A 14,950-nucleotide genomic window follows, 5' to 3' on the forward strand; every position below is an offset into this window, starting at 1 on the left:
GGTTATCTCAGATTATAAAGAACTGAATGATTTGATGATTGTGAATAATGTACTGAAAAGGATGTGGACAGAAGTGGCACAAAGCTTAACATAATTCCCAGCATTTGCCTGACTAGACTTCCAGGTACGAGCAAAGAACATATATCTCAGTAATCCCATATGAGCGAGGAAAGTAAATTCCATAGAGTAGCCAACAACACATACAGAAACTGAATTTCAAACAGGCAAGAGCAAAGAAACTCTAAGAGTGACCCAGGCTAAAATTTCAGTAAGTGTATGCAGAATATAACATGACAGCCTCTGCTCACAAGTCTAGGCAAATGAAAATGGCCTTCTTAAAGACTTTGTGATAACTCATTGGGTGAGAACATGAGACGTAGACAGACAAACTCAGGTTCATGCAATCAACAGACACCACATGGTTCATGACAAACCATTAATAACAAGGGGTGTCACAAATGTGTTCCTTCCAGCAGCATTAGATGCGATACAAGTGAAGTCGCCTGACTGCTTAGCGCTGAGTTCATTGATCATGAGGAGACTAACACGTTCAGCAACTTTGAGAGTGGTTACATGATCACTGTCAGGGTACACCTAAGATATAGTTATGGGGATATCGCCATAAGCTACAATGCATTGTAGTTGTGCAATAACACCAGCATTCAACAGCAAGTTGCCAAAAGAAAATGGTGAAATGGAAGGCAGTACTGGAAAAAAAAATAGTTAGCATCAACACATACATACTTGAAGTGCCTGATGATGTCATGTTATAGAAGAGAGTCAATTTCCTCCAAATTAATGTGGAATAATTAATAATGAAGAATTCTGTAACTGGACTCAAGTCTACAGGTTAAAGTCTAAATTGAAACATGAGTAAGAAGACACCCTAATCTGTATAATCTGTCTAGAAATGAGAAATGTAAAAATCGGGAGTAACAGCACGGTTGTAACCACGATAAATTTAAGAATTCGTGAGGGTGAGAGAGAGTAAACTGATAGTAATGAATACACATGAATAAATGAAAGGACAATGAGAGTTTAAAGCTCTCAAATATAGACTTAAAGTTGCTATTACCAGATGTGAAGAAATCTGGATCTTGTAACAGCCCAAACTGTGTTAACTTAGCATAGTGTAAGAAAACTGCGACAAAGCTAAAAGATGAAACATGTGAAGCATAAGAGAATGGAAATGTAATGAGAGTTAGGACAGAGGAATTGAGATGTCAGAAGAGGATAACGCTGCAGCTGATATTTGCCATACCATTCACCTGCAAAGTGGCAGTGTGGTTTGCTATGCCAGCTGGATTGTGAGCTGTACAGGTGTAGTTGCCACTATGACCAGCCACCACTGATGCTATTACCAACACACTGATACTATCACCAATCTTTGTAGTTGTCAGTCCCATGAGGGAGGGCAGATCATGCCCATGGAAACTCCAAGACAGCTGCAAGGGACGGTCACCCTTTGACACGTGGCAAGTCAACTGGGCATTATCACCTGAATTTGCTTCCCCATCAAATGAAAATGGGATGATGTATGGCAGGACTGAGTGAGAGAACACAGCAAATTATATGATGAGCCACGGAACTTTTGGTGAGCTGACAAATGTGTCTGAGCTTATGAGAATCATGAATCAAACTGACCATTACGACACAGCAAATGTTCTGAACATATTACAGCTTCTGACGTTATGCTAAAATGATTCAGTAATGTTAATCATGTTTGTGAATTATGAATAACTTTAAGGTTTCACATACTTAAGTCAGGTTCGAGGTTCTCAGAGCATTGAATGTGAACAGCACTGTCTTCTGGGATGTGACTCAACCCATCACACTGCACAGTGTTACATTTTAGGAAAGAGAAAGAAAATAATTTATAATGCAAGTTATAAATTATTTATAAATAAAAATAATTACAAATATTCATAAATGGTAGGGACAGCTCAGTCGGTACAGTGACTAGACAACAAGTTGGATGGCTGAGGAATCATAGTTCGATTCCCAGCAGAGGAAATAGATTTTTCTTTTCTTCACCGGTTACTCAAGGACATTTCCCCAGAGGTAAAAGCATATGGGGCCTGAAGCTGACCACTCACTTCTATCTCGTGCTTTGGTTAAGAATGTGTGGGGCTATATATCCACTCTCTCACATGCCTTCACAGCATGTAGCTTCAATAAACACAGGGGCATTCACTGATTCACAATTATAGATGCTTATAATGAGGTATACAATTTGTATTATCACAAGATACAGATAAAATTATCATCAATGAAATTAATAGTGATGAGTATGTTGATGTTTTTTAAGCTCTTTTATTTGAAAAAATTAGCAGGCATGCATTCAAAGTGAAAATTAACTACCATATTAATGTAAGATTTGAGGCTTTCACGGCGGTGACTATGAAGAAAGCAGTCTTCTGGGATTTGGCACCGTGTATATGTGGTGTTANGATTCCTGTGAAATATTGGCACCTATCTATCTAACTATACAGAATCACATTCCAGAAGACCATAACCTTAAAATTGGGCTTATTTCTCTACAAAATGTTATACGAGAATTTCTCATAATTACAATGACAAAGCCTTGGTACATGAATGCAGAGTTCATACCAGCCATTGGAACACTTGCTTTATTGAGGCATAACCTCAGTTTTAAATGACATGAACACTGTCCCTTTGTATTAATCTTTATGTACTTATCTATGGCTTATTTAACAATGTAGCCCATAACTCAGACTGCATAGTCACATGACAGAATGATTAGTCAATAAATAATTGAAAAGAACATTAAAAGAGTGCTTGTGGCCTAATTTGAGATAATATCATAACATCTGCTTAGCGATACTTAAAAAAACCTTGAAAACGCTCAGTCAAGAGTCATGATAGTAGGTATCTGAGGCAAAATTCAAACCAGGCATCTCCTAAATAGAGGCAGTATTACTGCTCCAGCCAGCTTGCTTGGAGAATAGTCCTTCATATGGTCATATAATGGTTGGATAAAGAATAATAACAAAGTGAAACAAAAAGAAAGTAAACAAAAAACAGCACAGCCACAGAAGCAACTTGTCATCAATAAACATCCATGGCACAAAACTTCTGAAAAAAAAAAAATAATAAAAAAATGTAATGGTTTAATTTCTGTCCTCAACTATCTCGGTCAGTATTTTGATTTCTTTGCTTCTAATTTCTCTAGATCATTTCTCAGCTCACCACATCACGTTTATGTACCATTAACATTTAACTCTGCTGTGAAGTTGGCAACACCTGCCACATTACTTGCAGTACAAGTATATGCCCCTCCATGGCCAGGACCCACAGAATTGATTGTCAGTATGTTAGCCTTGTCACCAAACATGGCGGTTCGAATGCCAATAGCATGAGAAGACAGATCACGTCCATGAAAATGCCATTCAATCCGTAAAGGTTTGTCACCCTTCGAAACATAGCAGTTGAGCTGAATGCTATCGCCTGCGTTCACAGGTCCATCAAACTGGAATGGGCTAATGTATGGGGCAACTGGGAAACCAATGCCTCAATTAAACAATCAAAAATATACAGCACTGCCACATACATGAAATGCAACTCACAGACTGAATGGCTAGACGCTGCCCCAACTCAAAGACCTAACCACAAAAAACAACTGTTAACATTTATACTACAAGCAATGTTTTAAAAATGTCTTAAAAGACTGCTCATACAAGTGCCTAAGTGTTTCTGCATCCCTTCACTTCCACAGTAAAGCCTTGTCACTTACCTGACATAACCTCCCTGGAAAATAAGCACTTCCTCTAACTCGGAAGACATCATCAACATAAACATATAAGGTCTGAAATTTAGATCATGTGGAAATATGTGCAGTGTTTTGTTTTAATACACTGATTGACTTAACTTCACTTGGAACATTTTAAAAAGTTAGACGTGGTAGAGTCATTAAGTTCGTGGAATGTGGTTTTATCGCATCATATTACAAGATATTCACATACACTTATGCAGATCCACATTGACCCTCAAAATAGTTGCCGTTGGCCGCTATGCAAGTCTGCCAACATTGATATAGCTGTCGAAAACATTGCTGAAACACATTGGCAGTAAATTCCCATACGGCGCTTTGTGGCCATTCCAAGAACTTATTGACTGTGGTAGTATGTACATATGAGTTGAAAATTATTTTTCAAATAAATATATCACCATGGTGAAACTGTGAAGCACTGTGTAAGGTTATGATATAAATCCTGAAAAAGAAGACATGAAACAATACGTGCTGCAGTTTCTGTCATCTCTTCAATGAATACCAGAAAAACAAGGCAAAGTACTACACGATCTACAAAAACATATTACAATATTAGCATTATTTTAGTAAATATTCTGGCTGATTCTTTCATTATTTAACAATGCTGATTAAAATGCAATAATTTTTTTAAATGTGACACATTCATGAAGAAATTATAAGCAGATTAAATTTGGGAAATGTTTGCTACCATTCAATTCTAAGCCTTTTGTGTTCTCATCTGCTATCCAAGGATGTAATAATTAAAGTACACACAACAATGAAATTGCCTATAGTTTTGTATGGGTATGAAACTTAGTGTTTCACATTAAGGGAAGCATACAGAATGCTAAGGTGAATATTCAGACCTACAGTAAAGTAAAGGAAATATGTTTACAATTCCATTCATATGGTTTAATAATAACATTATATTTTAATTTTAAAAATAAGGAAAACTTTCATAAATACTACCTATTGGCAAAAGGTTATATTTTAGTGACTTTTTCAACTTTGGCTGCCAGCAGCAACTTCAAATAATGCTATTTATATGCAGTGTGTTAATTGGAAGTATAAAACTGTTCAAATAACTAATCTGTCAGTCCTTTACAACTTACATGGCTATAGTAAAATGTAACTAATATAATATAAATTCAAAATCCAACAGATGTGATCATTAGGTTTCCATAAATATTATTAATTCACTGTAATATATAGAAATCTACTGCCCATGAACTCTTCCATACATGGAAATTATTATTTGCTGGTACTGATTCAATTTCACAGAAATATGGAACATAAAACCGGTACACAAGAACAATCAGGAAGTTGGAATTATGTTAAAAGTTGCCAATAAATTGGTCACAGCCTGTTCTTGTAAGATGTGAGGTTTTTGCAGCGGTGGTTATGAAGAGTTCTATTTTCTGGGATATTATGCCATACAGTCTGTTGACGACAGACTGAAGTTTCATAGGAACACCAGCTGACTTTCAACAAACTACACAGCATTATATCCCAGAAGACAGAGCTCTTCACAGTCTGTTCTTGTTCAGGTTCCCTATGTCTTTACATCACGAAGAATAAAAAAAAAGAATAAATAAAAAATGAGCACTTTCAGTTGATGCTGACAACATTGCAGTAGCTCACCACTGTCTGTAGCCAAACAACTGATGCCAATCCTGGTATAATCCTCAACTTCTCCTCTCTGTATGCAACAATCACTCACAAAATTTTTCAAGGTCCATCCCAAGCAAATAATAAAGCCATGTAACTGAGACATGAGGTTCACATGGTGAGTATAAAGACAGCCATGATGCCATGTAGTCTGGTACCAATGTTTTGGAGGAACCTTTTGCCTCAGTCTTCAAGACGCTCTGAAGATGGAAGCAGCAGTTTGCCCCGAAACTTTCAAAATGTCCCACCAAACTTCATGGTGTCATGTCTTAGAAGACAGCAGTCTTGAAAGATCACATAAATTTATCATGTTACAAATTTTGAATACAGAAAACAGATCAAAATTACTTAAAACTGACAGATTAATGACAAGCACAGAAACTGCAACAACACAATTCAAAATACAAATCTTGATCCTTGAAATGGTTTCCATGGTGGCATACACAATTTTTTTTTTCATTGGCACTACAGCCCTCATTTGGGCCTAGGCCTACCTCCATGAAACTCACACACAAATTTACATTAAACAAAATCCTCTACAAATGAAGACATGATTGGAAACCTAAAATTTCTTTATAGTCACAGGCAAAGGTGGCTGAAACCTTATTCAGGCATGTAACATTTTGCACCAAAAGTTTACATGATCACCATAAGCTGTGATTCTCTGATTTTATGGTGATACAATGCAATAATAAGGGTAATAAGTTGCAGGACAGCTCAATTTAATTCTTGTGCTTCAGAAGCTCCTTACGGTTATATCATCAGAAATGATGTGTGAGCTGGACAGTTGCCAGACATCAGAATCTTAAATCAGCAAATAATATTTTTACACTGTTGGCTTCTACATACAAAATCTCTGTAGGAGCTTGATGTAAAGATAGAGTGCTTTCTGCTTTTCAGTGTACTTTAAATGCTTTCACTGTTATGCACAGAACAAGCCTGACACACAGAAAAGTGGGCTGTGCTTCATGAACAGACTTTTCCATCAAATATATAGCATGTTGTGATACTATTCATTTCGATGAATTAACAGCCAAACAAAATGTTATAAATCAACGTTTCAGACAAAAATAAAGTTTTAAAGATAAAATGTGAATTATATTTATAAGCACAGGAATAAAATAGCATATTTATGGCTAATCTGTGCCAATCTGATTCATGTTTAAAATAATTACTTTCTTATTGCCTTTTGAATGCAAAAGTTAATAACCTCAACATTACCTTTCATCCATTTAAGACTTTCCTCAGTTCAGTGTTCAAATCTGTTCCTTCTAAAAGAAACTTTAAATGGAGGTTCTAAACCAGTCACATTTATTTCTCACAACAAAAATCAGAAATCATTTCTATGAATCTCGCCCACATCATGAATCCACATATATGGAAACCATTCCAAGGATCACAACAAGCAACATGAGCTGTGCACACTATATACACACAGAAGGGTGACCAAAGCATGGAACATGACAGAGAAAAAACACTGTCAGTGCCACAGTAATATGACAGTTAAAATCATGAGTTTAACTCCTGGCTGGATTTGAGGTTATCACAGCAAATGACCATGAAAGACATTACCTTCCGGGAAGTGAAGCTGTGTAGTCTGGTACAAGTTCAAGCCAAAGTTTTGGAGGAACATACTGCCTCCATCTTCAGTTTCAAAGAGTAAGTGATGTAAGCATGACTTACTCTTCATCCCTGAGGATGGAGGCAGCATGTTCCTCTGAAACATCAGTGAATTTCTACTGGACTATATGATGCCACATTCAGAAAACAGTACTCTTCTTAAATCCTGATCTTACATGGGTGTAGTAAAAGTAAAGCTATCCCTGTACCAGGCCGTGAAGGCCCATAGGGTTGTGACGTTGAGGCTCCCACATTATCTAGACAATCAGCTCAAAGATGGCGGTAAGGCTGTCAGCCTTATGCACCGGCCGTGCTTTACTCCACAAGAAAATTATTTAATTAATTCCTGGTACTCATTCCTGTTAGAGGCTGAGTGAACACCAGGGTCATAGTGCGGCTGGAAACATGGGTGTAGACCTATGTAAATTTGTACACAGTCCAATACATTGAACTGAATTAAGGAAAATTTATTCCTGAATGTTTCTGACAAACCTACATCACAGTTTTAGCATCCTGGATAGGGTTTCTTCCCACTGGATAGCAACAAGTTCTGCACCCTGACATATGCCACTGAAGGGTGTACTAACCCTAGTCTCAATCACTTGATCACTGGACCAGTACCTGATAAGAGAAAAAGTTCCCGTTTTCCAGTTTTTCTGTGGTCTAGTAGTCACAGAGTTCCTGGCTACAGATCCAGAGATCCTGGGTTTGATTCCTGGCGCTACCAGACTTTCTGAGAAGTAGTGGGTCTGGAACGGGGTCCACTCAGCCTCATGAGGATAATTGAGGAGCTGCATGAATGGAAAAGTAGCGACTCCGGTCTAGAAATCCGAGATTAACGGCACTGGGGATCCGTTGCTCTGACCACGTGACACCCTCTGTCCGCAAAAGTTAACACTAACTTCACCGACAAGCGGCAGTTGTTTGGTCGGGATAGTTCACTTACGTACTAGTTCCTATGTGGTTTACAACTCACAATATGGAAAAGATTAGATATACGAATGTTCAAAGTAGCCGATACAATGTCAATCATTTCCACTACTTTGGTCGTATCCATAAAATGTGGGTCATTAACCCTTTAAAGCACTGCAGTTATCATACATACCGCCCGTTTTAATGTATAAACTGTTCTCAGAATAAACAGAGATCATTTCTCCAAAAAACATTACACACGTGATCTGTTTAATGGAAACGCAGTGTACTTTCTGTGAGATAAATATTATTAAGACAAATTTCAGGCTTCAAGGAATTGGCCAGCTGACCTGAGAGAGGGGTAACAAGGATTTATCTATGGACAAGCCCTCTCCACGTCACAAAGAATACTACAGCAAATTAGCTTATAGAATCAAATATAATTCTGACTGCTAATATTATGTAAATAAAAAAAAATGTCAGGCTTCAAAGGGTTAACTTGTTATCTGTGCACAGCTCAAAATGGATAACAAAATAAAAGGTATACTACTCACCCATGACTTGAACTTCAAGAGTACCACGTGCGCTGTAACCCTGTGCATTACGCGCAACACAGGTGTATGTAGCTTGGTCAGATAGCCGTTCCACATTTTCAATAATAAGAGTTCCGTTGGGAAAAACTTTCTGCTTCCTGTTGATCGGCAGCACACGGCCATCTGCGCACACAGGTTCCAACTGCTGTTAAGTTAGCTAATACACTGTCAGCTACGCCAGGCATGGGAATCCAAACCCTCTATTTGGATGTTTTCAAATGATAGCACATTGAAATAGCCTGAATTTTCAACGACCACATTAAATTTATGATTTGTGTTCTTTGACAAGGAAACAGAATATTCTGAATTGGCTAACAAATTGTCTACATAAAATGAAATTTCACAAACCTCTCTCCCAGACAATAGTTTCTATAGGATAACCAGCAACAGGACATGTGACGATCAACGTCTCTCCTGCAACAATAGCCTTCTTCTCCATGGGACGGATGAATGGCAGACCAAACACGTTCAGTTTGGCAGCATGTTCAACTGAGCCAACTTTGGATGATGCGATACACTTGTACAGTCCCCCATCATTGGTATGGATTGATGAGATGTTGAGATGCGAGACAACATCGCCATTCACTGTCACGTATTGGCCAACCTGCAATCTGTGTAATGAAAAGACATCTGCTATAGAACATTTATGAATTAGACCACAGTGACATCATTTCAAATGCAAAGGTAACACGGTGTTGAATGCAACAGAAAGAACGGTACAGCAAAGTTAAAGTATCTGCTTACCGGTCACTGTTAGACAACTTCTTCCCATCAAGTTCCCATGTTATCTCTGGTGTGGGGTTACCTAATGCAATACACTTCAAGAACACTGACGGACCTGGCTGAAGGGTTTCTTCTTTGAATGCCTGTCGGATCTGTGGAGGTTCAACTGTAACAGGAAGTGTTTCAAAGGTAGATTACATATAAACATAAACTTCATGATCAAAACAGTGTAGGAATTTTAAGAAATTACAGGTACAAGGTGAGCATCTATCAGCGTCCAGCGACGGCTTGTGCTGAACAGGCACATTCAGACCTGTGGCTCTGACCTTCCATGTCTCTCTGTTAAACATCAACGGTTGAGAAGTTGCAGTATAGTAGTTTGATTCTATCTGCAGTTCTTGTTCCGTCAGGAGACAGCTCTCACAGCACTCACATACACTGTCTCCCACTGTTATCACTGGGATTCACAAGTTACCAGCCCTAAAAGAACGCATTTCACTTTCTACTGCAAATATGGCGGCAGTAGGTTGAGACACTATGCTATAAGCCAGAAGGTTGCAGGTTCGAGTCCCAATGAGGTGAATTTTTTTAATTTACCTACTCCTTCCAGTCACACTATGGCCCTGTGGTCAACTCAGACTTTAACAGAATGAGTACCAGGAATCTTCCTGAGGGTGTAAAGGGCAGCCGGTGCATAAGGCTGACAACCTCACCGCCATCTGTGAGCTGACTGTCTAGAAAATGTGAGAGCCTTGACCTCTCACAACCTTATGGGCCTCCATGGCCTGTTACAGGGATAGCTTTACCTTACCTTTTTTACTGCAAATATGATATGAACAGTAATGAAACAAGTTTGATTTGAGGCTGTTATGACTATGAACAGTATCACACATTGCTTCATGCTTATTGCTTAGCTCACTCTTTGAACCTGAAGATGGAGGCAGTATGTGTCTCTGAAACACCTGTGGGCCTATATTGGACTATGTGACATTACTTCCCAGATGATAGTACTCTTCAGTAATGTAACAGCTTTCAGTTACATGTTGCTATACTTNACTTAGCTCACTCTTCAAACCTGAAGATGGAGGCAGTATGTGTCTCTGAAACACCTGTGGCCCTATATTGGACTATGTGACATTACTTCCCAGATTACTCTTCAGTAATGTAACAGCTTTCAGTTACATGTTGCTATACTTAGTTACAATACTCACAATATAGATTTCTGAAATGTAGCAACATTATTCTGAAACACTTCATTCTTTGAGGAAAAGAAACGCCACTGAAATATCAGTAGTGCAGGGTCATGAAGGAATGACACTAGACAAAGCCAACATGGCCCCTGTTCTTGCCTGGTATCCTACCAAAGGAGAGACTGTTTCACTCAAACCTGCAATATATTGTACAAGTCTAAGCATGGCTACCATTATAGTTTCTCAGACATTGAAGTTAAAAATTTTATTTTAAAAATTTGCCTCTTGGACAAAACAATTCCCTTTCACAAGATGTCACTTGAATTTCTAGTCTTTTCTAACTAAAAAATTTTAATTTATGGTTTTAATTTTAGACTTATACAGGTATCCCCCAACTTATATGATAGTCATCTCACAACTTCAACTTTTTATTATTCCATTGTTTTCATATGTTCTGATCTTCATTCAGCATTCATTTTAGTTTTATGAATCCTAATTTCTTTTATTTCAGACAAATTGTGTCCTTGTGTCACTGAATAAATGAATTAAAAGAATCATACAAAAAACCTTAACACAAAATTCATGTGTAAATAACTCACATCGTCCACCCAGTTTCAGTTCTGCGCTAGCCTGCGCATTCTCCTGGTCGTTGCGAATAAAGCACTGATACATCCCTTTATCTTCCTTCTTCACTGACTCAATCCTCAGCACTGAGTCCTCATGACTCAGAGACTTCCCATCTTTAAGCCAGCTGATCATCTTGATAGGGTTACCTTCAAAGTTACATGTGAACACAGCAGGGCGACCAAAGTCAACTGTCTGCGTTGTGGGCTCGATGTTAGCTGCAAGTGGGGCTGCAAGATTAACAGAGAACCACATTTAAATTGAGGGTTTTGTACTGCAAAATCACATAAAACACACTGCCTCTGTTTAACCTCCTATCATAAAGAATCTATAATTCCTTTTGAGGCACAAATATTTCTTTACTCAATTCTACTGTGAGATATGGTTATGAGAGGCCACTATTTATGTAGCAGCAAAGCTGATCTATGCATGAAGATGAGACAAGATCTTTTTGTAATAGCACTCCCTCAGCACAGACATGTGTAACTAGAGATGAAATTATAAGATTTGAGGTTTTCTCGGCGGTGATTATGAAGAAAGCAGTCTTCTGGGATTTGGCACCGTGTGTATGTGGTGTTAACCACAGACTCTGCTTTTACCGGTTTTCACGGTCTCTTTGCTTGCGGATTTCTTACATTTTTCCTTCTACCCTGAAGATGGAGGCGATACGTTCCTCCGAAACGTCGGTTAACACCACATATACACGGTGCCAAATCCCAGAAGACTGCTTTCTTCAGAGATGAAATTATTTGTAAACATGAAAGTGCAAAGAGATTTGGGGCTCTCATGGTGGGGACTATGAAGATTAAGTCTCCTGAAATGTGACACCATGAAGTACGGCATACATTTAGCAACATTTCAGAGGAACCTGCTGCTTAAGGAAGCTGGGATGTCCAAAATGGTGACGCCCATCTACTAAACTATACAGCGTTACATCCGATAAGATGGTAATCTCAAAGCAAGTAAATTATTAATACTAGTACTGCATTAACATAAATTTTATTACTGTTATCATTCATTCATTCATTCATTCACCAATTCATGGTGATATGTGGATTTGAAGCTAGGGATAAGATGCCTGTCCTATGTGCATACGACAATTGTGATAAAATGTGTTGAACTGGTGCTATGCAAGCACGCGCACACACACACAAATGTACTTCGTAGATTGTGTCTAAAATATCTCTGAGGGTTAAGTTATCATTGACTAGAGATGCAGATTATTATGTCATTATTATAATGTTACTACACATAATGGGAGCCACACCACCATAACGGTGATCCTGTTCAATACACAGGGATTTTCTTCCATTAGGTTGCATACTAGAGATATGATATACCCTCAAAAGTGTTTTCGACAAAAAATAATACTGCTGTTATTTACCCTCACACATTATAACTAAAAAATTATAATTTAAATTTATTTATTTATCATCATGACCTTACAACTATCACAATAGTCATCCTGAAAGCCAGACTGTGCCCGACGGATACAACTTCCAAGTCATATGTTGCATACCTGTGACAGTGAGGACAGTCTCAACGCTCTCACCCCCAACGGAATTGTTCACCACGCACAGGTATTTCCCAGAATCCTCTACTCTGGCTTCCTTGATGATGAGCGTGCCACTCACTTGCTTCACTCTGTCATCGAGTGTCACAGCTTGTTTGCGCATTGTACCATCAACAAACTTGTACCACCTGCAACAATTAACAAATACCGATTCATTTATATAAGCTGAATAACAATTCAAGTGTCAAAAGTATGCACAATTCCACAGGGTGTCCTTACAACCTGTTTCCTTCAGTTCATACTTTCGCAGGATATTTATTTGAAATATGCTGACACACAAACACCAAACAGATTTAAAAGACTTTGGGTTTTCATGGTGGGTGAAGATTCAAATTGTAGTTTTCAAAGTAGTTTTGAAGGTGGTTAGAAATGTTTCAGAGGAATGTGAAGTCTCCATGAGTCTGAAGTGACTTAAGTCTTCTCAGCCATGCAAAAGCTGATTCATTATCTAAAGTTTCAGAGAATGTTTGTGTCTTCATCCACCCCTAAAATGATGGGACACTGCTGATTGCCTGAGAAGACTTCAGTGTTTACTGTTTCCACCTTCACCTGAAGGGCATGTTTCTCCAAAACGTTGGTACCCACCTATGACACTACAAGATGTCATACCCCACAAGAGAGCAACACAAACCCATTGGATAAATTTTAGAAATTATATAAAAGAAAATGGTGTATGGCTTGTGAAAAATTTCACCTGATAATTTAAATTCTGAATTTCACATTAAGTGCCAACGCACCAGTACAACAATATGTCATAGTGGCACAATGTATTCCAACAGAGTACAACTACTGTTTGAATGCATTCTTCAGAATTTTGAGCAAATTCCTGGCCCTTATCTCTTAGCTGATCCCACTGAATTATAATGAAACATTTGTCGAGTTTTGCGATGAGGGTGTGTGCAGCCATTACCTCAGTGCCACATTTCACTTGCCTATTTACGCAACTCATGTCAGTCTGCATAATATCATCAAAAGGTACATTTCTTCTAAGTTGAGTCATTACATTTATGTTCTCTTAAGTGAAGCACTAATTAAAAATTAAAACTGAACTTTCTCATCTGTTTTTCCTTTTTGCTTATGATATATTTGTTTCCATCTTAATGTTGTAATGTGATGATATTCATTAACTGCACATACAAATCTTTTACAAAGTAATATTTTCTTAGTGAGAAGGTTACCATCCAATGATATGAACATATGAAATCAGAACAGGCTTCTTGCCTATACCATAAAGTGAGGAACACACACTGGCTGCTGTAAAGCTTATAAATGCTATATATATATATATATATATATATGAATGTGAGACATAAAGTATGTTTCCTTGAATTACATATTACTCTGAAAAATGTTTCAATAACAGATGTAAACCTAACAGTTACTTTTCTGTGTGTCTTACTACATAAGGTCATGTGGTAGGATGGTCAATGAATAATGAATTGGAAAGAGACCATGGAAGGAAACGGTCAGGCCTAACTTAGGGTACTATAATGATATCTGCCTGGACATACTGTGAAAAACCATGAGAAACCTCAGTCAGAACAGTCGATGTTACAATCAAGATTCAAACCAGGTACCTCCCAGATACAAGTAAGAAATGTTACTGCATAAGCTAACTTGCTCTATTTATGAAATCAGATTTGAATTTTATGTCAAATAAGTTCTACATTGAGCCAATATAAACCTAAAATCAAATTCGACAACTTTTCCTAACAGACACCATGCCAACATTTATCAAAATTCAACAAGAAATGTTTTTAATAACACGTGTTTGATCTGATAACTTCAAGACAGTATCGCAATTACAGTCTTCTGAGATGTGGTGAGGTTTAGTTTGGTAGCAACAGTCTGTAGAAACCTGGTGCCCCCATCTATAGTGCAGAAAAAGAGGGACACAACAGGTTCGTCCAGAACACTCGTACCTATCTAGTAAAATACATAGCGCCACATCCCAGAATTCAATAAACATGAACTGTGAAACTATGAAATGTGAAGACTAGGAGAGAACATGACCTCCACATATAACATTCATGCAATTTGTTAAAAGAATACATGAAAAGCATATACATATATGTTTGCCCATTAACACAGTTACTAATTTTAGGCAGTTTCATAACTTACTAATTTGTCTACATCTTTCAACTTCCATGCAACATCAAGGACTTTATTTTAAAAACAAATCTGTTTCCCAACTACACAGTTTAGTTACACTACAACAAACAAAACAAAAGAAACAAATAGATTTATGTTCAAATGTTCAATTCTACAAATTAACTGA

The 14,950-nt window shown here is 37.8% G+C and overlaps 1 protein-coding gene across 1 annotated transcript in view; it reads right to left on the reverse strand.

The window, feature by feature from the left end:
- Window positions 1-14,950, reverse strand: part of LOC111874991 (Down syndrome cell adhesion molecule-like protein Dscam2) — a 203,409-nt gene that overhangs the window by 78,477 nt on the left and 109,982 nt on the right. Inside the window, 5 exon segments of the mRNA XM_033755675.1 lie at window positions 8,524-8,685; window positions 8,911-9,173; window positions 9,307-9,451; window positions 11,075-11,329; window positions 12,619-12,800. Coding sequence (XP_033611566.1) covers window positions 8,524-8,685; window positions 8,911-9,173; window positions 9,307-9,451; window positions 11,075-11,329; window positions 12,619-12,800 — 1,007 coding nt within the window.

The sequence above is a fragment of the Cryptotermes secundus genome, unplaced genomic scaffold (genome assembly GCF_002891405.2).
Source record: "Cryptotermes secundus unplaced genomic scaffold, Csec_1.0 scaffold868, whole genome shotgun sequence".
NCBI lineage: Eukaryota > Metazoa > Arthropoda > Insecta > Blattodea > Kalotermitidae > Cryptotermes > Cryptotermes secundus.